The sequence below is a fragment of the Xenopus tropicalis genome, chromosome 6 (assembly GCF_000004195.4).
Source record: "Xenopus tropicalis strain Nigerian chromosome 6, UCB_Xtro_10.0, whole genome shotgun sequence".
NCBI classification, from domain to species: domain Eukaryota; kingdom Metazoa; phylum Chordata; class Amphibia; order Anura; family Pipidae; genus Xenopus; species Xenopus tropicalis.
Window position 1 is genome coordinate 84,174,949 of NC_030682.2, and position 25,364 is coordinate 84,200,312.

The 25,364-nt window shown below is 37.5% G+C and overlaps 1 protein-coding gene across 3 annotated transcripts in view; it reads right to left on the reverse strand.

Annotated features, from left to right (window-relative positions):
* drosha (drosha ribonuclease type III) overlaps positions 1 to 25,364 on the reverse strand; it is a 130,673-nt gene that overhangs the window by 55,850 nt on the left and 49,459 nt on the right. For all 3 annotated transcript variants that reach the window (NM_001113680.1, XM_031903195.1, XM_031903197.1), the window contains 6 exon segments: positions 2,233 to 2,292; positions 3,313 to 3,373; positions 5,106 to 5,244; positions 16,288 to 16,395; positions 18,919 to 19,026; positions 24,626 to 24,725. In NM_001113680.1, coding sequence (NP_001107152.1) covers positions 2,233 to 2,292; positions 3,313 to 3,373; positions 5,106 to 5,244; positions 16,288 to 16,395; positions 18,919 to 19,026; positions 24,626 to 24,725 — 576 coding nt within the window.

Genomic DNA, 25,364 nt, shown 5'->3' on the forward strand with positions numbered 1-25,364 from the left:
CACCCTTTTAAGGGTGCATTCATGGAAAGGTAATTAGTATGAATTTTTATTTTATGACTAAAGTATTTTTTTTTTTTACACAATTTTGTACATTCAGGTGTATGAAAAAAGAGGGAAGAACAATGGCTGTAGATTTTGGGATGTGTAGTTTACAATACAAATAAAAATCAGCCTTTTTTATAGACCAACATCTTTTTATCGCTCTATTATTTTAGAGAAGCTAGTTATTTTTTGCCAACTTTAGATTTCTTTCACAAATAACTTTTCACACTTCCATTTTTCTATTTGAAATCCTCTGTTGGTTTCTTATTACAGAGAAATATGGCCATTTAAACTACAATTTGTTTCCCCAACAGGTTGCTGCAGTGGTTCTTTAAGAAATATTCTATAAATCAGCCAAGGAAAATGTTCTTTAGACATGTTTGTAGCATTCAATTCTCACTTATACATCAGCACCAAACCAAAGCACCAAGTGCTGTATATACCGTCATATTTCTTAAAATGACTTCCAAGGTTAGGCTGTTTGGTGTAGAAGTAAAGACAGGGAACATTCTAAAATTCTGCTACAATAGTAAAAATGCTGCACAAGATGTTGCGCTGTCCAATCATTTTTATTTACAGCACATATAGAACTGGATTCTATGTGAGGTCAGGATATTATCCATCTATCACTTCAACAATCCTTTCAGTCCAATCAGTTTTAGAGCTATTACTGTCACTAACAATGGATGCAACATTAAGCAATGCCTTTTGTTCTGTTGTCTCTTGTCCAGTTTCTATGACTTTTACAGTCCCTCTAAAAGCGTATACAGTACTGAAGTACTTCCCCTCTGGAGGATCACAGATGATAAAGGGAGCTATATTGTTACAACTTTTGGTACTGATTCTGTGCTTTGGACTCTTTTGGAGGGAGAGACTTAAGGTTGCACAGTGGGAATTAAATGCTTTATGGACACAAAATAGATTAGATAGACAGACAGACAGATAGTATTAAAGAAAGTACTTAAAGTATTTTAAAATACTTACAGTATTTAAACCTGGCAAACATATCAAATGAACAGCCAACAAAATTAACCTATTTAAGTCTTTCACTTTTGAACTGAAAAAGCATACTATATAAGAAAATTACCAGCAAGAAAAAAATATCAAACTTTTGACATTAGCAAATTTACTTCAATAGTTTGGTTGAATATATGCCAGGATGTGTCAGAAAACACACTTCAGAGGTTTTCTCCCTCTACTATCCATTAATTACACTGAGAAATAAGTTATTCTCATGGTGCTATGCACACAGGATTTTGTTAGATTAAGAAATGCCTAGAAAACCATTAAACGTACACAGGAAACATGTCAGTTTGATACAAAGGGGGCACATACAATAAAATATTTTTGTACAAAAAATATTGATTTTGTTATAACTTCACAACCACACAATATATTCTTAAATTGCAATACAAAAAAAAAATCTATTCTGTGCCATAGCCCTGCTCATTTAATACTGCAGCATTTACACATTTAGAGTCCACAGTTAAAGTGCTGCCAAGTTTTAAAATTTTAAAATGCTGCAATTTTTAGGTCAGTTTTAAATTATAGCACCTAGTTTTAGTAAATAGTTATAGTTTTATTAATATAGCACCTAACAGATATTGCCTAAAAGAAGTGTCATTTTCAAGCCAGTTAATTTTTTTGTTTCTGTATCTGACAATACTTTCTTAGGTCTCTTTTTCCCTTGCATGCATGCAAACACACTTAAAATCAGACATCAACAGTGCCATTCAACTATGGCTAGCCCACAGTGTCTAGTCATACTATAGTTCCAAGATACCCCTGAAGTTGTTTTTGTGCCTGGGCTGGTCATCTGCTTTAAATTCTGGTACAACGAATCTGCTGCCATTTGCTACATTAAGCTGCAGTTCTATATGCTGCTGTTCTTCCAAAAGGAGAGCACAGGGGAAGATAAAACCACTGACATGTAAAGTTATTTGCCCTGTCCCAACTAGCAGCTCATTAGGCATGCACGCCTCTCTAGATTGTTCTGCAAAATTGAGTAGTCTGCATAAAATCCAAGGTTTTCCAATAATTAGGACATATTCAAACAAAACAAAAATGTAATTATAATGACGTCTTCATTAGTAGCATTAATAGTATTGTTCAAGGACTAGTCAGGAAATTAGATATTTTATGCTGTCAATGTTAAAAACCAGGGATGGGTATAATTTTAACTTCAGTTACCTTGTTAAAAATTCAACAACCGCATCTCCTAAGAACTCAAGACGCTCGTTGTGGTTTATCCTGCAGAGAAAAAACAGTTAGGCTCTATTGTAATTTAAAGAAGACAGTAAAAAGTGCCAGTCTCTCTACTAAAGCACCAATGTGCATCTGATTTTAAAATGTTAAACTCTTTGCTTTCTGTAAAGTGCTAAACAATGCAGATACATAGGAGCAAATCCTGCTGGCACCAACTGCAGCATTCAATACATTTTCTAAAAATGGTGCTTAAAAGTGCATTTCTTAGGTCAGATATTGGAACAAAGAGAATATCACATTGATTGTCAAGCTGTGGGTATGTAGGAGATTGGAATTAGTGCAGCTCACAGCATGACTTTTTATAGATCCATTATAAAAACAGTGGTAAACATGAGGGACAGCATCTAAGAGCCTGTTTTTAACTGACAAAGTGAAACCATCCTAAAATATAATATTTCATTTCAAATCCACATGTAATAGAACACTGCAGATGAATAAACTATACCATATTTTTTTTTTATCGGTTTCTTTGACCAACCTACATCAGAGTTGCTCGATATCCCTGTAGTAGCACAACCTAGTGAGCAATATAACACACAATGTGCTACATATTGTTGGCAGGTAAAGAAGGATTAAGAGAAGCCACAGTTTCATTTTGTATATTTTCCTTTAAAAAATGAATATAGAACAAAATGTCTTCTCTTAACCCCTTTTCAGAGCTCAGAAAATGTTTTGGAGCAGATACATTATTAATTATGTTTGTATATAATTGGGAAGTGACAGGCCCTTTTATAAGGTTGCGCCCTGTGCGTAATGACGTCACACGTACGCACGGGGCGCAACCTTATAAAAGGGCCTGTCGCGCTGCACAACGAGAGACATAACAAGCAAAGCAGCAGAAGAAGCCGGAACGTCCGTCTCCAGCCAGCGCATCCCGCTGTGCTGGATAGTTCAATGAATGTCCCGGGATGCGCTATAAAAACCGGGACTGTCCCGTGAAAAGCGGGACAGTTGGGGGGTATGATACTGTAGCTACAGAACTTACAAAGTCCACCTGCATTTTACCTGGAAGGGGTAGGATCATCTTGTCCTAGACGTGACATTATATTTATTAGTGTATTAATTCCTGTAATCATGAAAGAAAAATTGTATAAGAAAAATATATAATTATACCAGTAATGAATTAGACTGTAAAAAATTCAGAGAGAAAAACATGGATTATGTCTAAAATCGATAGTGCTGAGCAGCCAGAAGTCATAAAAATACAAGAGGATTCTCTCATCATGTGCTTGTAAAAACTCCATGGGTTGAAATTTATGTAGCAACTCTGCTCCTTTAGAATAGTTAACACGAAGAGCAATTATATTTGCTTAATAACATAATTTAATACAAAAAGACATAAATAACTTGGCTACAATTTCATTTGAACAAGGGCTACAAAAGCTGCAATCACTGTTTGGCCAGATTTTGAATAAATAATTAAATAATCAATGCTCCCACTTTCCTTTTTCAGTATTACCATTAAACACCATAAAGAAAAGTGGGAGAATTCATGAGATAAATAAAAATCCCAAGGCTAAAACAACCTAGTGGATATAAACTTTCATTACAGAATCCCTAGAACTAGACGGATGAAAGCAAGCTTACCATGATTTTCAATGCAATGTCAAATCTATGATTTTCAGAGGCAGCTTCTTAAAGTCAAATGAACATCAAAAAAATTGAAGAGTTCTAACAGACTTATATATCCTGTGCTCCAGTAAGCCTCTGTAAAAAGATTCTTTCGAATAAGAACCCTAAAATTTGATTTTAAAAGGACACAATCATCAAAACAGAATGATTTTATTTGTGCCTGTAAAACTGCTATACTGTTTACTTGAGTATGGTAGAGCAGCCTGTAAAATATGGAATCACAAAAAAATACAGCTTGGTTTTCTTAAATAATTTTTCCTGACAATCATGTTTTTAATTTTAATTCAATCTTAATATTTGAATTGAAATTGTGGGAATGCCTATGAAAGAAAAAATACTGCTTTCACCCTTTCCATGTTGCAGAATCTACTGATGGAAAGTACCAGCATGCTGGTGCCATGTTTTCAGATTCCTTACTGTTATAAGTAGCAAACCTGCACAGAAAATCAGCCACATGAAAAGGGTTAAATAATCTAGAAAGGAGACTGTGAATCAGTTTAACTTAACTGGCAAGGAAGATACTCTAACAGTTAAAAAATATAGGTTCTGTAAACTTACCTTTTTCACCTTAAACATTACACAAGGTTTTTAAGCACAAATACAAACCATAAATGTGAGGCATTTGGGGATAATATCAACCAAAAAATCTTATTTACGTGAGAAATTATTTGTGTGTGTACCCTTGTATATCATCAAGTAAATTGTATTATTACATTATAATTACATTATAGGACAGACAAGGGCCCAGGGGGTACAATTTTGGTCTATAAATGGGAGTTCTGAATTATGAAGAAACGCTGCCCTAATTGGGACTGGATTGTGTAATACACAATAGAACAGGCACAAGAAAATAAAAGAAAAACTGCACTGGGGGTGCAAATATGTTTAACACCAGCTGGGAAATAATTTAGAATTTCAAATTCAACAAAGGATGTGGCTTCTGGTGGATAAGGGCACTCGCTTCGAGATTCTTGCTCAGTGGACTGCAGCGGAAAAAAACAACCTGCCTTTTGAGAACCTTGGTATGACGTAAACTGCGCTAGCCCAATAAAATTTATAATTATATTATGATATTAAAGGTAACTTTTATAATAGATTTACCCTGTAAATATGTTCATGCCTGCAGGGTTTTTTTGTATATATAATCAGCATGGTACTAAACATACCCTTTTTACGCATATGCATGTAATGCACTTTTCTGTCTCCATATTTTGGCTGCCTGATACCACAATTCGAGAGGGAGTTTCGAGCATGGTCGGGGTTCATTCCAAAGTTTAAATGGTGGCTTGGATGAGTCATTGCAAGCTGAAAAAAAAAAGAAATTTTTTTTTTTCCCAATTTCACAAGCAATAGGAAACACAAAAGTTAGAAACAAGTCACCTGATTTATTTCAAGATTCTCTGCAAAAACTATGATCAAGCCTGTCCCTCCCCTACACACGTACACTCTTTACGGCTGCCTTACTAGTTCCTATAGACACCTGCAGCACTGCGGACTGGACACAGCAGATTCAATTCCCAGGCGTGTCCAGTTTCCAATGTTCCGAGTATCTATAGCAGTGATCCCCAACCAGTGGCTCGTGAGCAACATGTTGCTCTCCAACCCCTTGGATGTTGCTCCCCATGGCTTCAAAGCAGGTGCTTATTTTTAAATTCCTGGCGTTTGGGCAAGTTTTGGTTGCATAAAAACCCAGTATAATGCCAAACAGAGCCCCCTGTAGGCTGCCAATCAACATAGGGACTATTAAGTAGCCAATTATAGCTCTTATTGGCACCCCCAGGAACCATTTCCACGCATGTGTTGCTCCCAAACACATTTTCCATTTAAATGTGGCTCACAGGTATAAAAGTTTGGGGATCCCTGATCTATAGAAATGCTGGGAGGCCCGGGCCTTTGTGTCCTTCCCACAAATCCAGGCCTGTTAACACTAAAGAATAGGATTTGTTTAATTAAACATACAAAATTGTGCAAAAAAATCCAGAGATCCAAATTTTCATAAGTTTTGCTCAATTTATAAATACACAATATATACAAAAATAAAAATAATTAAATAAAATTGCAAATGCATAAAAAAATAAAATATCCTCAGAAAAACAGTTTTTGAAAAGCAGTAAAATAACACAATAACCACTATACAACAAATCTTTAAATGATTCAAGCAATAACAGTAGTAAAATATATATGCTACATACATGTGCACACATAGAAGTACTTTATTTGTGTTCAAGGCACAATCCATTTAAGCTAAGCTTGCACATGTGCCTAATGGCAAGCCTATTTTTTTTTTTTTTTTTACAGGTGAAAGAGGTCTATAACTAATAGCAAACACATTAAATGAGCTTAAAGTATTAGTTTATCCATTTACCTATAAATAACGATGACAGTTTAAAGCCTCCTACAGATTTTCTGTACATTGCCAGACTGCTAGAATCAATTGCAAGTGTGAACGAATAACATTTTCCAGACATCCTGGAACATTTGCCCTCATGTGAGAGAAACAGGTCTTATTACAGACAAGTAATTCACCCAAATAATTGTTAACCTTTTTTAAAAAAATATAAATTGTGTGTAGGTTCTTGCATTACTTAGAGTTTGGAGCCACCATAATTCAAAGCCAGTTATTTTTTAAATGTAATGCATTTTAATATCAAGCATATGTAAACCAAAGTACAAAAATCTGTTATCACACAGATGCAACTCTTTCTCAAGTGAAACACATTTTTTTAATTTCATTAGAAAAGACAACACTAACAAGTTAAGCAAAATGAAAGTAAAGTAAATGTCCCTATATGTTTTAGTACTAGTGCAATTACCTTTTAAAGATCTGCCTTGTCCTTCCTACTGTTCTTGTTAGCATAATGAAAGGAAAATTTCTTCATAATGAAAAAAAATTATGCAACCTTTCAATATACAGTAATACAATTGTTTTCCCAAAAATTAAAAATTGCAAATACAGCAACTTTTCTCCAATGCTATACAAAAGAGAAAACATCATAACTATAACAGCACCAGGTCTCCACAATGCCATATATGCATACCTTAACAATGAGGTATGTAGAGATGCTCAATATATTAACAGCACATTACAATTTTTAGAGAGGACACATATGGTCCCTGCCAGCAAAATCCACATCAGTTTTGTATGCAGGTGGAGAAAAGGGCATCTGTTGTCATACGCACTTTAGTGTAGCCTTGAGCATGGTGCTGGTCTCTGTGGAGTTACACTAAGGGGCCCATTCATGAAAGCACAATTTTTTTTTTCCAATTTATAGAACTTTTCATAATGACCATGATATCACTAAAATTATGTGTCTTTTTCGTGGTTTGCGTTAACTTCCACGATAAAGTTGTATTTTTAGCAAAGATTAAAACCATTTCGGAATTCATTCAAGCTTTGGTATCGTGATTACCGTATATACTCGAGTATAAGCCGATCCGTGTATAAGCCGAGGTATCTAATTTTACCTAAGAAAACTGGAAAAACTTCTTGACTCGAGTATAAGCCAAGGGAAATGCAGCAGCTACTGCTAAGTTTCAATAATCAAATAAATAACAGAAAAATAAATAGATAACTTTAGGGAAAGAAAAATGCTACAGCAGCAGACAAAAGCAAGTTTGGGAACGCTAAGGAAGCTGCCATACTAATTATCAAGTACTTGGACCCCAGTGTACAAGTCCCACCACAGTACTACAATAGTAGTTACAAGGGCAAAATAATTCTTGATGCTGGACTTAATACAAATTAAATTTTTGTAAATAACAAGTTATTGTACCAATTACTTACTCTGGCTCGTTGTGCAGATGGATGTGAAGATGTAACGTGCTCGTTGCGCGCACCCACCCTCCCTCCACTTGTGTCCGTGCATACATACCTCCCCCCTACCTCCACTTGTGTCTGTCCTGCCGATGTAACGTGTGTCTTTATGCGCTTGTGCAAGTAGGAGTAGTACTTGGTCAGACCAGGAACTCCCCATATCCCTTAGTAAGGCTGCCCTGCTGGGAGTCAGGAGAAGACCTTCCCTTGCTGGGTTCTCTCCCAGCTCTCTGAGGATGGTACTGTAGGCTCTCTCTATTGCTCCAGCTTTTTCTTGATCATGTCCTTCCCTGTTAGATTGATTTGCCTTATCTGGTTTCAATCCCTTTTTTAAGTCAGAGCTGCAGGTGCTTACATGGCTGCCATTGGCTTCCCCATTTATATAGTAGTAGCTCAACAGATGGCGCCAGTGTGCAGTCATTTAGATACATCCTCCTGAAGGAGACAAACATGTGCTTTTTTAACTAAGTCTGCAGTCTACAAGCTTTTAGTTGTGCTGTGTGCTCCGTGGACGGAGGTGAGCGAGTGCGCCCGCAGCAATAGTTTTTTGTTCCGATGTAACTTGTTAGCCGTGTCACAAGCTTTTAGATGCGCTGAAGATGAAACACGCGCCCGAGCGGGGGGGTGGGAGGGGTGATGCGAGCGCGCTACATCGCCAGATCGAGAGTCGGCAGGACGGGCACAACTGGTAGGTTGGAGGAGGGTTACTTTTTGAGCACATTTTTTGTGCTTAAAAACTTATACTCGAGTATATACGGTATCTTTTGGCCAGGTTGGATCTGTTGAGTTGAGTCCTATGGAAGGCTTCCAAAATCATACACTGAAGTTTCAAAGCCAGAAAGGTTTTCGCACCGTTTGGAAAATTTCATGTATCGCAACCACAATATTTTCGTACGACCAAGAAAATAATTTTCAGTGCAATTTTCGCACATCTGAAATTATTGTACTTTTAACCAGCAAACATTTGTGCTTTAATGAATGGGCCCCCATGTTAATATTTGTACAAAAATGGGAATGTTTGCATTTTTGCACTGAAACATGCTCAGTGTAGCTCCACTTAGGCCAATAACATACCCTGCCTTTATTCTAAAGTGTTGCACATTTACCAAGATAACTTTTAGGGTGTATTTTCCATAAGTTCCGGTGGAAGAAAAAATGCGTAAAAAATTACGCAGATTTTACGCCGTTTTTGCACGGCGAAGCCTGGCGAATTTTCTCGCGGTTTTTTTACACAGCATAATAAATATGCCCCTTAATGTATAGTTAAAGGGCAAAATATTATGACCTTTCTGAAGCAATTCCTAGCCATATTATAAACAGGAATGCTGTCACTACTGACAGATTTAGGAAATAGCAGAAGAGTAGGATGAAGAGAGACACTTGTTCATAAAGATTAACACCTTTTATGTTTTTATGTGTTATGTCACCTTTTCCTTTGCCTTAGAGGGGAAAAAAAATTAATTCCAGTCCCTGGACCAAATTTGTACAGGTATAGGACCCATTATCCAGAATGCTCGGGACCAAGGGTATTCCGGATAAGGGGTCTTTCCGTAATTTGGATCTCAACACCTTAAAGGAACAGTAACACCAAAAAATGAAAGTGTATAAAAATAATTAATATATTATATATTATTGCTCTGCACTGGTAAAAGTTGTGAGTTTTCTTCATAAACACTACTGCAGTTTATATAAATACCCTGCTGTGTAGCCATGGGGGCAGCCATTTAAATTGAAAAAAGGAGAAAAGGCACAGGTTACTAAGCAGATAACAGATAAGTAGCAGATTCCCATTGTATTCTACACAGTTTATCTGGTATCTTCTTATGTAACCTGTGCCTTTTCTCCTTTTTTCAATTTAAATGGCTGCCCCCATGGCTACAAAGCAGCTATTTCTATAACTATAGTAGTCTTTCTTAAGCAAACACGCAACTTTTACCAGTGCAGGGCAACAGTAAATTATATTTTAATTATTTTAAAACATTTTTATTTTTTAGTGTTACTGTTCCTTTAAGTCTACTAAAAAATCAATAAAACATTAATTAAACCCAATAGGATTGTTTTGCATCCAATAAGGATGATTTATATCTTAGTTGGGAATAATTCCAAGGTACCGTTTTATTTCTACATAAAAAAAGGAAATCAGTTTTACAATTCTGAATTATTTGATTATAATGGAGTCTATGGGAGACGGGCTTTCCGTAATTCGGAGCTTTCTGGATAATGGGTTTCCGGATAAGGGGTCCGATACCTGTACTACAAACTATTTTTCTGTAGCTCTGTACAACCTTTGCTGTTTTCTTTTTTTTTTAAAGCACAACAAACTAGAAATCTAATTCAACCTACAGCTCCAGTTTTTAGACGTAAGATAATTAATCTAGATCATAGTTATGACATTCTTGTCAAAAAAATGAAAAATCTACTGCTAGCTAGCATGGAAGGAAACTATACATTATGCTGTCTGGAAAATGAAACACATTGAGCTGCACACTATTTCATACACTTACTAAGAGTTATAACACACACTGCATTACGTGCCACAGGTGATAAGACAGGTGAACAGAAAGTTACATTGTGCATCAAAGTTCTTATGGTCCCTTCGTTGATAATAATGTACTACATGCAGTGTCTATTACTAATCCAATGTACTTCCAAATCCATCAGCGCAAGAAGCACTTAAGACTACAAATCCTCTAAGGCGAGAACCTGCTTCTCTCATTATTTGTTGCTTATTGGACTCATTCATCCTTTATTAATAAATTCCCTAGCATCAAATGCATAAAATCTACTGTTAGAAGCCTTTCTGCAAGAGTAATCAGTAGTGAACAGGTTAATGTGATTAATATTGAGCCTTGTATGAGACAGTAGATTGGATCAGGTACATTCTTTCACATGCATATTGTAGGCTTGACAAGATAAATGTACTACTCTGAAGTCATAAATGAAAAATTATGCTACTGCCTTAATGCATTGGTTTTAAAATGATTAAAGATTAAATACTTTTGCCGTTATACAGAGTCTTGGCACATGCCACAAATAATCGCAAACTCTATAGAAAACTAAGAGGGCCAACCATTAGTAGCTGCAATGTAGTTAATGGCATATTATTATAAAAAGAGATAAATGGGTTTGACTTAAAACTCCTGATGCTATCCTGCTAGCAAAGAATATATATGGATCTAGTCACACAACAATAACACAACAGTAACACAACAATAACACTGTTCCCAATTCTTTCCTGCCAAGTAGGCCAGTATTTCACTAGACCACTGATGAAGTGGATGAAAATTACTGCTATGTTGCAATGTTTTTGTTACTGTCTACCTTACTAAATATACAGTGGCTTGCAAAAGTATTCGGCCCCCTTGAACTTTTCCACATTTTGTCACATTACAGCCACAAACATGAATCAATTTTATTGGAATTACACATGAAACACCAATACAAAGTGGTGTACACGTGAGAAGTGGAACGAAAATCATACATGATTCCAAACATTTTTTTACAAATAAATAACTGCGAAGTGGGGTGTGCGTAATTATTAAGCCCCCTGAGTCAATACTTTGTAGAACCACCTTTTGCTGCAATTACAGCTGCCAGGCTTTTAGGGTATGTCTCTACCAGCTTTGCACATCTACAGACTGAAATCCTTGCCAGCTCCAGCTCAGTCAGATTAGATGGACAGCGTTTGTGAACAGCAGTTTTCAGATCTTGCCACAGATTCTCGATTGGATTTAGATCTGGACTTTGACTGGGCCATTCTAACACATGGATATGTTTTGTTTTAAACCATTCCATTGTTGCCCTGGCTTTATGTTTAGGGTCGTTGTCCTGCTGGAAGGTGAACCTCCGCCCCAGTCTCAAGTCTTTTGCAGACTCCAAGAGGTTTTCTTCCAAGATTGCCCTGTATTTGGCTCCATCCATCTTCCCATCAACTCTGACCAGCTTCCCTGTCCCTGCTGAAGAAAAGCACCCCCAGAGCATGATGCTGCTGCCACCACCATATTTGACAGTAGGGATGGTGTGTTCAGAGTGATGTGCAGTGTTAGTTTTCCACCACACATAGTGTTTTGCATTTTGGCCAAAAAGTTCCATTTTGGTCTCATCTGACCAGAGCACCTTCTTCCACATATTTGCTGTGTCCCCCACATGGCTTGTGGCAAACTGCAAACGGGTTTTCTTATGGTTTTCTGTCAACAATGGCTTTCTTCTTGTCACTCTTCCATAAAGGCTAACTTTGTGCAGTGCACGACTAATAGTTGTCCTATGGACAGATTCCCCCACCTGAGCTGTAGATCTCTGCAGCTCCCCCAGAGTCACCATGGGCCTCTTGGCTGCATTTCTGATCAGCGCTCTCCTTGTTCGGCCTGTGAGTTTAGGTGGACGGCCTTGTCTTGGTAGGTTTGCAGTTGTGCCATACTCCTTCCATTTCTGAATGATCGCTTGAACAGTGCTCCGTGGGATGTTCAAGGCTTTGGAAATCTTTTTGTAGCCTAAGCCTGCTTTAAATTTCTCAATAACTTTATCCCTGACCTGTCTGGTGTGTTCTTTGGACTTCATGGTGTTGTTGCTCCCAATATTCTCTTAGACAACCTCTGAGGCCATCACAGAGCAGCTGTATTTGTACTGACATTAGATTACACACAGGTGCACTCTATTTAGTCATTAGCACTCATCAGGCAATGTCTATGGGCAACTGATTGCACTCAGACCAAAGGGGGTTGAATAATTACGAACACCCCACTTTGCAGTTATTTATTTGTAAAAAATGTTTGGAATCATGTATGATTTTTGTTCCACTTCTCACGTGTACACCACTTTGTATTGGTCTTTCACGTGGAATTCCAATAAAATTGATTCATGTTTGTGGCTGTAATGTGACAAAATGTGGAAAAGTTCAAGGGGGCCGAATACTTTTGCAAGCCACTGTAGATTAGTGAGAACTTGGGAACATGTTTTGGCCTTGCATTCTAAAGCATGGTTGTTTTTGGTCAGGAATTGCCAAATGAGACAAAAATGTTAATTTATCAAATTTAGTTTTGGTATACTTGGGGTATACAGGACTTTCAAAATCAGTTGTTTTCACACACGTAAGGCTTGCTGAGAATATGCCCCGCTACTGTACACTACCTTGTGCCTGAACCCGAAGGAATGAAAAACGCTCGAGTGCAGGCACATGTAGCCGATATCCGCCATTATCATTATTTATTTAGTTATTTTTTTTTAACACGTCCTTATGCTGCACATCAGGCTTCCCTAGCTCCAATGTCTGCTGTGCTGCCTTCTCTCTATAGCAGGAGTCCATAGGAACTAAGTACACATAGGGTGTTAATTGGGACACCATATACAGTGTGTAGAGAGGATCCTGCTACACAGAGAAGACATATTTCTGGGGAATGATGTGGCTTGGAGGGACTCCAGACATCTTTTAAAGGAGAAGGAAAGGCAAAGTCACTTGGGGTGCCAAAATGTTAGGCACCCCCAAGTGACTTTAACCGCTTACCTTGTACCCCGGGTACCTGTAGCGGAGCGCTTCCTCCTTCCTTTTCCTAAAATGCCAGCAGTCGGCGCATGCGCAGTAGAGTGAAAAGCCAACTTTTTTGTTTAAGTTCGGCTTTTCCCTGCGCATGCACTCGCGCATGGAACCAGGAAGGAGGAAGCGATCACAGCTACCCCGGGCTAGTGCTGTTCTCTCCGAACAGGGGCACCAGCCCGGGGTAAAAGGTAGGCGATTTAAGTCACTTGGGGGTGCCTAACATTTTGGCACCCCCAAGTGATTTTGCCTTTCTTTCTCCTTTAAAGAAAAATAAAAAGATCCTTAAAGTTAATTAGTTAGGTTAATTATTGCTGGCCGCACACCGAAAAATGTTCAACTTCCGTGCTTATGTGACTAAAGTCACGTGATTTTAAGGATTCCGATTCAGTTTGGTCAGGATCCTGGATTTGGTGCATCTCTACTTTTTTTGAATGTTGACCTTCTCATGTCTCCATGCTCTGGGAGGGAAGTCACTCACTCAGGAAACTGTTCTAATTTAATATATTAGTTGGTGGTGGTGCTAGGAAAATATATCATAATGTAGCAAGTTGCAATAGTGCAGAGTCTGTACCTGGATTACGGAGATGCTACACTAGAAACACCAGAGAGAGGAACATTAAAGTTCAAAAGCTTAAAATTTTCAAGAAATAGAAAGCAACTTAAAAAAACCTTTACTTCTGGTGTACTATCTGAAAGGAACTGAACTAAATTTCAGAAAACAGATTGTGACAATAGCCATTTGCATAGCATTTTCTCTTTCCCTTGCCTCCTACAGCAAAAGGGCAAGTGGCTACTTTCAGAAAAGGACAACAAAGAGATTTACAATAAACTCTCTGCCTATCATGAGTGTAAATGATTTCTTATTAAGGAAAGTTTGGTTAGGAGTTTTTGCCTAGTTGTTTTGTATTAAAGGAGAAGGAGAGGCAAATTCACTTGGGGGTGCCAAATTGTTAGGCACCCTAAAGTGACTTTAATTGCTTACCTCGTACCCCGGGCTGGTGCCCCGGATAGGAGAAAACCTAACATTTTGGCACCCCCAAGTGACTTTGCCTTTCCTTCTCCTTAAAAGGACATGTAAACCTCACACACAAAAATTTAATCGGTTAACAGCCTCTTTGAAATCTTTCAATACCTGCCACACTGGTTGTCCAGAGGTTAAAAGTAAGGCTGCAACATCCCCTTAATCACTTAGATTTCCTTCTCCTCCTGTAACCCACTCTGCCCCCTCCCTCAAGGATTTGCTTTGCTTTCTGGTTTATGGGCATGCTCAGTTTACTACTATTACGCCCCCCATTCTAGCAGCCAGTGAAGAGATGGCATTGCTGGTTCACATAGAAACTGTCAGAGACAGTTGTGTCTGTTTGAGCCTGTATTGTTGATGAAATGTATGCTGTATAAGGGTCTGTGTGTGTATATGCTGTTTGCAGATTCAAATGTAACTGATTATGTATCAGAGGAAAAATGGCCACTGGGTGAAAGCTGCTATTTGCTTTAGGAAAATGTGATGGTGCTAGCAAATGGAGGGGATATATGCAGTACAAATGATGCCATTTGGGTGTGGGAGACATGCCCAACTGATTTACATTGTAGACAAATGTAGGCAAATGCCTCTGTTCCTTACTTAAGAAAGAAAACAAAACCCTGTTTTGCTAAAGTAGTGCCAGTTTTAAATTAATTAGCAGCCTCTCTTCTAACAAAACCTTGTTATAAAACAGTTACTACTGCATTTAAATAAGGGAGCCTGTCGCTGGGAAATGCTTGCAAAACATGTCAAGAAAAAGAGTACATCTTGAATTAGAAACAAAAAAAATACGGCCAAGGGAAATAAGTAAAATGCTTGTTTATCTAAATAAACCATATTCATAAAAATACACCTTTCTACTGTAATGTACCATTGGGTAATCTTAATAGAGCAAACCTCAACCTCTTATCTTATACTGTGCTCACACATAAACCAAGGGTACGCATACTGTCCATGTGAGGTTACATTAGCCAATGAATGGACTGAGCTCTGTCTTTTATACTTCTTCCTGTTACAGTTAGATGTGCATTATTTCCTGTCAGGTGATCTATGAGGGAGCCATCATAAAATGGTGGTTCAAAGTAAAATATGTAGTGATATACAGGGCTGTGGAGTCGGAGGCAATTTTGGGTACCTGGAGTCGGAGTCGGCAAAAAATGAACGACTCCGACTCCTACTAAATTTAAATGGGAATAAAAAAAAAAAATAAAGCAAGTTTAAATGTCAAACAGTCATAATTAATTACTTCTCTGCTATAAAAATAAAGCCCGATGCACGCAGTGCATAAACGAACACGTTGAGTGACCATGAAGCACGCTTTTCATTGACTGTATGCTTCACTAAATACATTAGCATATTAAAAACAGAGGAGTCGGAGTCGTGGAGTCAGAAGTATCAGAAACTGAGGAGTCGGAGAATTTATCTACCGACTCCACAGCCCTGGTGATATACATAAAAGATAACACATAGGTATACTCTGTTTCAGATACACACAGACATTTAGTATTATGTGATCCTTTTTATGCATCTCATGCACATGGGCAGGTTTACCTGTGTTCTCAAGGTTCCCCACATGGCTGACTATTAAAACTAACAAATGCAGCATAGTTTGGCACCAAGATTGAAAGTTTATATGTACATGCCAGACCTTTGCTAACTTTAACCTTGGGATAATCAAGGACATGTCCCAGGAGTGGAAGATATGGAAAAAAAATTACAATCATAAGAGCTCAGATGTAATAATTTATTACAAGTAGAAAAAAAAGCTAATTTCCTCTAATAATTACAAACCAAAACTTTACTTAGGATACCTTATTGTATTCAAGACTAATAACTGCTTTTCTGTAACTCAACAGTCTGTGTAATTTTCAGCAAATTTGTATGAGCCAGTTTGGCATATTTCCACATTCGTGCCTTACCCTTTAATTAGATATTACCACATGTAGAAAAATCCTAGGTGTCTTTCTAAGTCATTCTTACCTGCAGCAAACAGCGGTCTGTAAAGATATATCCAATTAATTTATCTAAATGCATTAAGCATTTATGGTAGCGTATGTGATGGGTCAGAACCGGGAGCATCATTGCATGCTGAGGAAAGAAAAAGGCATGTTACCCAAAGCAAAGCCAAGGCTTATGTTATTGAACGCTCTATGCACACACTTAAATCAACAAAAAATTACCCTAGTGCTTAAAAAAATGCTATTAAACACAGGGGCTTAATATCGGAGATATTTATTGAAGGAATAATCCTGATGTTTAGCCCCTATGTGCAACAGCTTTCTACTTATAGATAGATATTCATTTGGAATTGTAATAAAATATAAATATAATTTAAACTAAAATGATGGCAGCAATATATGCTAAATTCAGCTGGAAAGCTTGTTTTAAATTACACATGTAACATGAGAAATATAGACATGAAAGTGCAAAAAAGGGCATTTGAAAATGTTCAGAGCTTCAGATGGAATAAAAATAAATGACAGAAAAGGATGTAGAATGAGAAAAGGAAATACAGCATTAGCAGAGGACCCATTAATGTGCACATTTCCAGAGAGCCACTATGCCCTCTCAATAAACAAGCCAACATGAATAGAAATAAAGCAATACAAAACATTTATTATTAAAAATTTCAAGATTTTTTGTTCCAGATTAGTCTTTTATTCCTCTTGTATTTAATACCCAGAGGCATGCTCACAGTTTATGCCACTTGCAATTTAAACATTAAATTTAAAAATGATTTTTTTCCTCCCTTCTTTTTGCAACTTGCAGGGATTTTCTACCTATGTGATATCACTGATATAAAACATGATACTGCTGCTAATGAGCAGCTGTCAAAGGATCTCTAGAGACAGCCTGCGCATCTCCCATCTCAGTATTAAGGTGTTTCTTGTCTTGAGCAGGAGCATATAAACAACACCAATATTATATTATTTTTTGGTTGAATGAGGGTTCTACATTTGTGAAGCAGATAAGTATATTCCATGTTATGAAACAAGAGCTTAATATGTCAGAGAAGATATTACATGTCTGAATGCTTTCACTTTATTGCTACTACACCATATATTGCTAGCGATGGCAGCACCTTAATAGCCTTGACTGGGTTTATAGGCCCTCAACTCAGTTTCTTCATGATATGTTTACTACTCTGCTTTTTTGTCAGTCGCATTTACAAGGCAATACCCAGAAAAGTATTACAGGCCTGCCGGAGACCAGTGCATTAAGGAAGCAATTTCATTCAGGAAAAATTTATTTTTGTGTTTTCAATTACATATTTTGATTAATAGGCCCATCATCAGCAACAACATGCTCTTAAATGATAAATCACCAAGACATTTTATATATAATCTTTTTAAAGGTTTGTTTTAGGTCACCCCTTTCTATTCTTACTGCCTACCCATAAATGCTAAGTTCATCAAGCCTTTCTTCTCAATACTTATTTAGTCCTTGCACTATTCTCTAATTCTTGGAGGTTTTTTTGAAGGCCCTACTGCATTATGCTGCTCAGTAAATACAGTCAATGATTTATGGGCGATATTACTTTGTCTTCCCGCTGTTAATACCTTGTCTCTTCAGAACAAAATAACTGGATTTCAGCACACTGCCCTACTCCAATGTTCATTTATTGTTATATTATCTAAAATGATATGTCCAAACTACTTTTTTACCTGCTGTATTTCTTATGAAGGTACAATTATGTCTGTAATCCACCTTCTTATTTTTGTTATCTAAATGTATTATTTGGCACTTTATAACACAGCAATTTCTATTCTACGTTTTTGTTCAATACTCTATTTTTCTAAAATTGTCAGTCATTTATTTTATTCTCGCTGGAATTTTAAACTACTTCTATAGCAGTGTCATTTAGCATTACTGTAGAAGTATGGCATGAAGACAGGAAGGCACATTTAAGTGACAAATTTATTGTTTATTTTCAGATAAAATTGCCTGTGATGTGCATTTAGAGACAAAGTTTATTCTCTCTGAACCTGTGCTTCACTTAGAACAGTTATCCCATTTAGTTAGTAAATGTTGGACCCAGTTTAGCTGAATTTGCTACTATTTCAAACTACTATTTGAATGTAAAGTTACACTTTACACATTTTTGAATGCATTTTTAAAAAACTTTATTAAAAACAGCTTGCCGTTTATTTTGACTTTACAGCTTAACACAGTCACCAAAACTTATATGAAAGACAATGCAACAGGTTTCAAGCTGTCACATGCTTCCCCTCCCCTCTGGTACATTCAGGGTGAATAAAAGAGTCTGGTTTTACAAAAAAAATTGTATGCAACTGCCTTTCCCATGCAGAGTAAAATCAAAATAATTAGATGCCTCCATTAAGGTGATTGGTATGAGATAATTATGGTGCTGCCACAATGGTGTAAAATGGGTCATTTTACCAGAGCACCATGTGGTCCTCGCCTCTGATTTATAAATACTGCTGTTCAAACTAATATACAATGCAAAGCGTTTCAAGCAATGAGGAGCTGCTAAAATCAGATTCAAACAAATATATTTCTACAGTGTAAAATGAAGAATGCTAATGTGATTAGTTAAGCTTCCCACCGCTGTAACTAAAATAACCTTATAACTGAAAAAAGGAAAAATACCTGACAGACATCGGAGCGGATACCAGTTTTCCAAAATCCTTGACTACTCAGCTCTACAGTTACTTCTCGTCGCATTGTGTTCTTTTGTCTAATCTTCTGAAGAGCTTCCTGATGAAGGAAATATTGTGAGCTTTAGAAATATCTTAAATGTCTATTTCAAAAATATAATTGTTAGAATACAAATATACTACGGGTTTGCAGGCTGATGCAACCTGCTGATGACACCATACATTTGTTCATAAGGGTCATTAGTCGGCATGGGTTTCTGCTTTGGGTGATTAATGCTGGTGGAATCGCTATGTCAATACAACAAATGTCAATACTTTTTGAAACAACTGAACCATGTATGGCCAACTTTATGCCTCTGGGTTCCTTATTAATTATCAAAGCTGGATTTCCAAGAACAGATAGAGTTATTCTGCTGGATATTCTGGATATGTAGCCAAATATCTCCAGACAAACTGGAAGAATATTGAAAGCATAATGTCATCTTCTATTCGGTCTTCCTAATGGCTACCCGGTTTCTGTGTAACCTCCAGAACAAAAATTAAGGGCAGCACAGTGTGTAGACTTTGTGTCACAGTGCTGAGGTCCAGAGTTTCATTCCAGTGTAGGCACTATCTGCAAAAAAGTTTGTATGCTCTCCTATGTCTGAGTGGGTTTCCTACGAACATACCACACACCAAAAACATACAGGTAGGTTACATCTCTGTCAATAGTCAATGGTTATTGACCTTAGACAGTATGTTTTGGTGGGACTGGGATCAATATTGGCACAATATAAATATCAGGTAATCATTCAAAATCCACGAAAAAGAAAATCTGAAAATTCTTAGATTACCATTGTTTACAATATACTAAATGTTAATATTAAGGTGAAGTACCGTTTAGGGTTACCCTTTAGGAAGAACCATGTAAATTAAAAAAAAAAAACAGAAAAAAAAAAGAAGAAGAGTAATTATCTTAGAATACTGTCATCTACATTATACTACATGTTAATGTACAGCTGAAGTACTCCTTTAAAGGACAAGGAAAGGCTAAGTCACTTGGGGGTGCCAAAATGTTAGGCACCCCTAAGTGACTTTAATCGCTTACCTTGTACCCCGGGCTGGTGCCCCTCTTAGAAGAAAACAGCACCAGCCAGGGGTACCTGTAGCGAGCGCTTCCTCCTTCCTGCTTCGTTTTGCCGGCAAATTCCTGTGACCGGCGCATGCGCATTAAAGTGAAAAGCCGACTTCTCTGTTAAAGTTTGGCTTTTTTTCGCGCATATGCTCGCTAGTGAAGCAGGAAGGAGGAAGCGCTGCAGCTACCCCAGGCTGGTGCTATTCTCTCCGAACAGGGGCACCAGGGGCAGGGACTACCAGTAAAAGGTAGGCGATTTAAGTCACTTGGGGGTGCCTAACATTTTGGCACCCCAAGTGACTTTGCCTTTCCTTCTCCTTTAAAGCATACTGTGTGGGAATGGGAATTATACATGCAATTCACTTAAAACTGTGACCTGAAAGTATGATTTTGTTAGCTCTCCTTTTATGAACCTTCATGACTTCTGAATTGTTTTAGATAGGTATCACCATTGTGGTTAGAAACAGGCTTGTTTAATTTCAGGGTGGTTATTCAAACCAGATAAGGGAAACTTAAAGGGGTTAAACCCTAAGCTGCAGGCCTGTAGCAAGCTATTTAAAAACAAACTTTCTTCACCTGGTATTGTAAATTAAACGTCTGCATTCTGGCCAGATTATCATAGGTTTACAGCTATCAATCTAGTACAATTAGATGTACAGCTGGCATAAAAGCTGCCATAATGGCTTTTTTTTGGATCTCCAACCAAAAAGTTATTTGCATTATGAAAGAAAATGTTTCACATTTTTCTAATAATTCTATAAAACATTCCAATATACAATCAAGGCATATTTGTTTTATTCCTAACTCTTTAAACATATTGAATTTATTAAAAAAAAAAAAAAAATAATAATAAGATGGCACTTGCTGTAGCTATAGGGAACAACTAAAGGTGGCCATACACGTGACAATTACAATCTTTCCTGCGAAATTCTACCCCTATCTGACCATTCAGCCCTAAACACATGCTTTTGCTTGGGTGCTTCAATGGCGCCTGTTAAAAATCTTTTGTCCCGTCAAATCATTGAGACAACCGATAACCAAGGCTTTTGTGATATTGATCGTCTCGTAAATCCACCATACACGCACCGAATATCGCACAAAACCTCTTTTGGTACGATAATATTGGTGCATGTATGGCCAGCTTAAAAGTAACAGGCTGCACTCTAGCTATAGGGAACATCTAGAAAGTAACTGCAGCCTGTTTTCTATGAAGATTACATTTGCTGACACAACAAAACCTTTTATGTTCTGTAACCTGCTGCTGAAAAAGAACATACAGAGAGCCCATTATGCATATTGACATATATTGATTAAAAACAATGACTTTTATAGGGACGTGTTTAGCTGAAGAAAAAAAAGGCATCTTTTAATTGAAGGTACATTATGGCAAGGAAACCTCGATAAACTAATATTTAAGGTTGTAAGCAAATGAACGCAGCAAATCAAATGTCTATCATTATGTCTAACAATTTTAATGGTTAACAGAATAATTTTTAACTTTTATAAAGAAAGCATAAAGAAAAAAGCACAAGCAGCATATACACCTACAATGGATATGAAAAGTTCCTGTGCTGTACAAAAATGAGACAAAGATAAATAATTTCAGAACTTTTTCCACCTTTAATGTGACCTATAAACTGTACCACTCAATTGAAAAACAAACTGAAATCTTTTAGGTGGAGGGAAGAAAACCAAAAAAAAATGAAAATAATGTGGTTGCATAAGTGTGCACACCCTTAAACTAATACTGTGTTGAAGCATCTTTTGATTTTATTACAGCACTCGGTCTTTTTGGGTATGAGTCTATCAGCATGGCACATTTTGACTTTGCAAGATTTGCCCACTCTTCTTTACAGAAACACTCCAAATCTGTCAGATTGCGAGGGCATCTCCTGTGCACAGCCCTCTTCAGATCACCCCACAGATTTTCAATCGGATTCAGGTCTGGGCTCTGGCTGGGCCATTCCAAAACGTTAATCTTCTTCCGGTGAAGCCATTCCTTTGTTGATTTGGATGTATGCTTTGGGTCGTTGTCATGCTGAAAGATGAAGTTCCTCCTCATGTTCAGCTTTCTAGCAGAAGCCTGAAGGTTTTGTGCCAATATTGACTGGTATTTGGAACTGTTCATAATACCCTCTATCTTAACTAAGGCCCCAGTTCCAGCTGAAGAAAAACAGACCCTCTTTTGGTGATGTGCAGTATTGTTTTTGCGCCAAACATATTTTTTGGAATTATGGCTCAACCTTGGTTTCACCAGACCAGAACACCTTTTTCCACATGCTTTTGGGAGACTTCAGATGTTTTTTTGCAAAATGTTGGCTTGGATGTTTTTCTTTGTAAGAAAAGGATTTCGTCTTGCCACTCTACCCCATAGCCCAGACATATGAAGAATACAGGAGATTGTTGTCATGTGTACCACACAGACAGTACTTGCCAGATATTTCTGCAGCTCCTTTAATGTTGCTGTAGGCCTCTTGGTAGCCTCCCTGACCAGTTTTCTTCTCGTCTATTCATCAATTTTGGAGGGATGTCTAGTTCTTGGTAATGTCACTGTTGTGCCATATTTTCTCCACTTGATGATGACTGTCTTCACTGTGTTCCATGGTATATCTAATGCCTTGGAAATTATTTTGTACCCTTCTCCTGACTGATAACTTTTAGGGCTCTGGCACACGGGGAGATTAGTCGCCCGCGGCAAAACTCCCTGTTTTGGGGAGGGGTAGGCAACTCAGGGAGATTAGTCGCCCGCGAACAGGGAGTTTTGCCGCGGGCGACTAATCTCCCCGTGTGCCAGAGCCCTTAACAATGAGATCCCTCTGATGCTGTCGAAGCTCTCTGTGGACCATGGCTTTTGCTGTGGGATGCGCCTAAAAAAATGTCAGGAAAGACCAACTAGAGCAGCTGAACTTTATTTGGGGTTAATCCGAGGCACTTTAAATGATAGCAGGTGTATGCTGACTCCTATTTAACATGATTTTGAATGTGATTGCTTTTTTGAACACTGCTACATCCCCAGTTAGAAAAGGGTGTGCACACTTATGCAATCACATTATTTTAGTTTTTTTGGTTTTCTTCCCTCCACCTAAAATATTTCAGTTTGTTTTCCAATTGAGTGGTACAGTTTATAGGTCACATTAAAGGTGGAAAAAGTTCTAAAATGATTTATCTTTGTCTTATTTTTGTACAGCACAGGAACCTGACATTTTAGGGGTGTGTAGACTTTTTATAACCACTGCAGAATCCTTTGACAAAGGCCTTATTGGAAGCAAAACCATCCTATTTGGTTTAATTAATGTTTTAATGACATTTTAGTAGACATTAGGTATGGAGACCAAATTATGGAAAGACCCTTATCTAGAAAACCCCAGGTAACAAGCATTCTGTATAACGGGTCTGATACCTGTATGTTATTTTTTTTCAGTGCTAACTAAGTAACACACTGTTTTCAAGTAAACACATATTAAAAATGAGATTTATTGTTATCCCCATCAACAAAACAAATTTGGCAGAAAAACGTAAAAGAGCTCTGAGGAATGCCACTGGCAAATTATATAAGAGTTAGGTATCCTTTCAAAAGTGGCAAATAATTATTATTTTTACTATAGTTCCTGACCAAATGAGATGCTAATATGACTAACTATATAATCTGAGCTGTATAAAAACATGATTTCTTTAACTGAGAACCAGACTTTCAGAATCACCAGAAATATATGCAGAGACATCGTCATATTTAGTAACACACTGATACCTAACTTTGAGTTATAGCCAGTTTGTATAAACGTGGGTATGTGGCTTGCTTCTTGTGCCTCAGGCACAAGAAAATAGATAGTAAGCTCTATGGGGTAAAGACCAAATGTGCTTGGATGGTAATGTGGTCAGCACATCAGTCAATTACTGGGGCTGTAGGGCTGTATGCCTCACAGCATGCTTTAGAGCAAACGCAAGTCTGGTGAAATAGCAGGAGGCAAACATGAAGGTCACTAGCTGAAAATGCAATGGCAGAAGCAGAATATCTTTCAGACTTTTAGCTATTAACTCTAACTTGAAACATTTTAGCAGAACAATGCAGTCTTTAATGAAAAGTTTCTACCACAGCAAAACGCGAGAGCTCCTTTCTTCCGTTAGAAAGCTATTAATGAGGAGTTCTAATGTTTTAATGCATTCCAAATAAATTTGATTATAATAAGGTTGACAAATCACACAACGGAGCTGATAAAACTCACAGCTTATTTCCATATCTCACTTTGCTCTAATCATCCACTTAGTTGTTATTTAACCCTTGGATATCAGGGAGGTGCCAAATTGTTTAATGTTAATTTATAGTTACATCTAAACAAAGGTCTTTACCAGCATTGCCATTTGAAAATGGTTTTAGCATTTAAAAGAAAGCCGGATGTTTAATTCAAACATAAAAAAAAACAAATCTCTCCTGTGAAAATCTTTTCTTGTAAAAACCCACAGATAATGTGCAATGAGTAAATGCAAAGAATTCCTTCGAGGCCTACATGGCAGCATTAGAGATCATGCTGAACCCAAACTAAACTGTGCCTCATTAATTGTTCTCCTTGGGTAAAAATAAACTCACCTCCCTCTGGACCAATTTCTGCTTGTCAGCTTGTTTGACTTTCGGGCTATTAGCCAGCAGATGGCGCAGTTTCACATAGCTTTTCCATAATTTCTGGTACCTAAGCACAGAAAATCAGAAGAATGAGATGTGCAGCAGTTAACTCTTTTCTTACTCCAGGAAACAACTGTTAACCCCTCACTTTGTCTACAATATTCTAAAACAGTCTGGCTTTCAAACTTGCTGAACTGCAACTTTCAGCATGCTGACAGTGATTCGTGTTTGACAGCCCAGCCCTACAAAATGACTTGTTTGCAGACAAACACATTTTCAGATCTACCCAGCAAATAACTGCAATACCTCGTTTGTCCCTTACTCTGCTCTGCCTAGGTATTTCAGCTTCAGACAGGTGTCACAGATGATGATGCTGTAAATGCTCTGAGAGGCTGAAGCACAGTAACAGCAAGCAATAGAAAATGTGTTTGTAACTAGAGAGCTACATTAGTTTGTTTCCTGAAATACCAAAGGGTAGGCAGAGCTAATGATACCCTGCAGTTCTGCCAGCCAATTTATAGACGTGCAAGTGCGCTTTCTGCTCATTTATGTACACTTTAGAATTCTGAGGCTTTCTTCACAAGCCTTTTAGTATGACGTACGTGACAACATTTCAGACAATAGTTAAACGCCCACGTTTGTCAACTTGAAATACAGTCAACACCTATTTGTTGTTTTATCAGGAGGCTACTAGTGAGATGCTTTC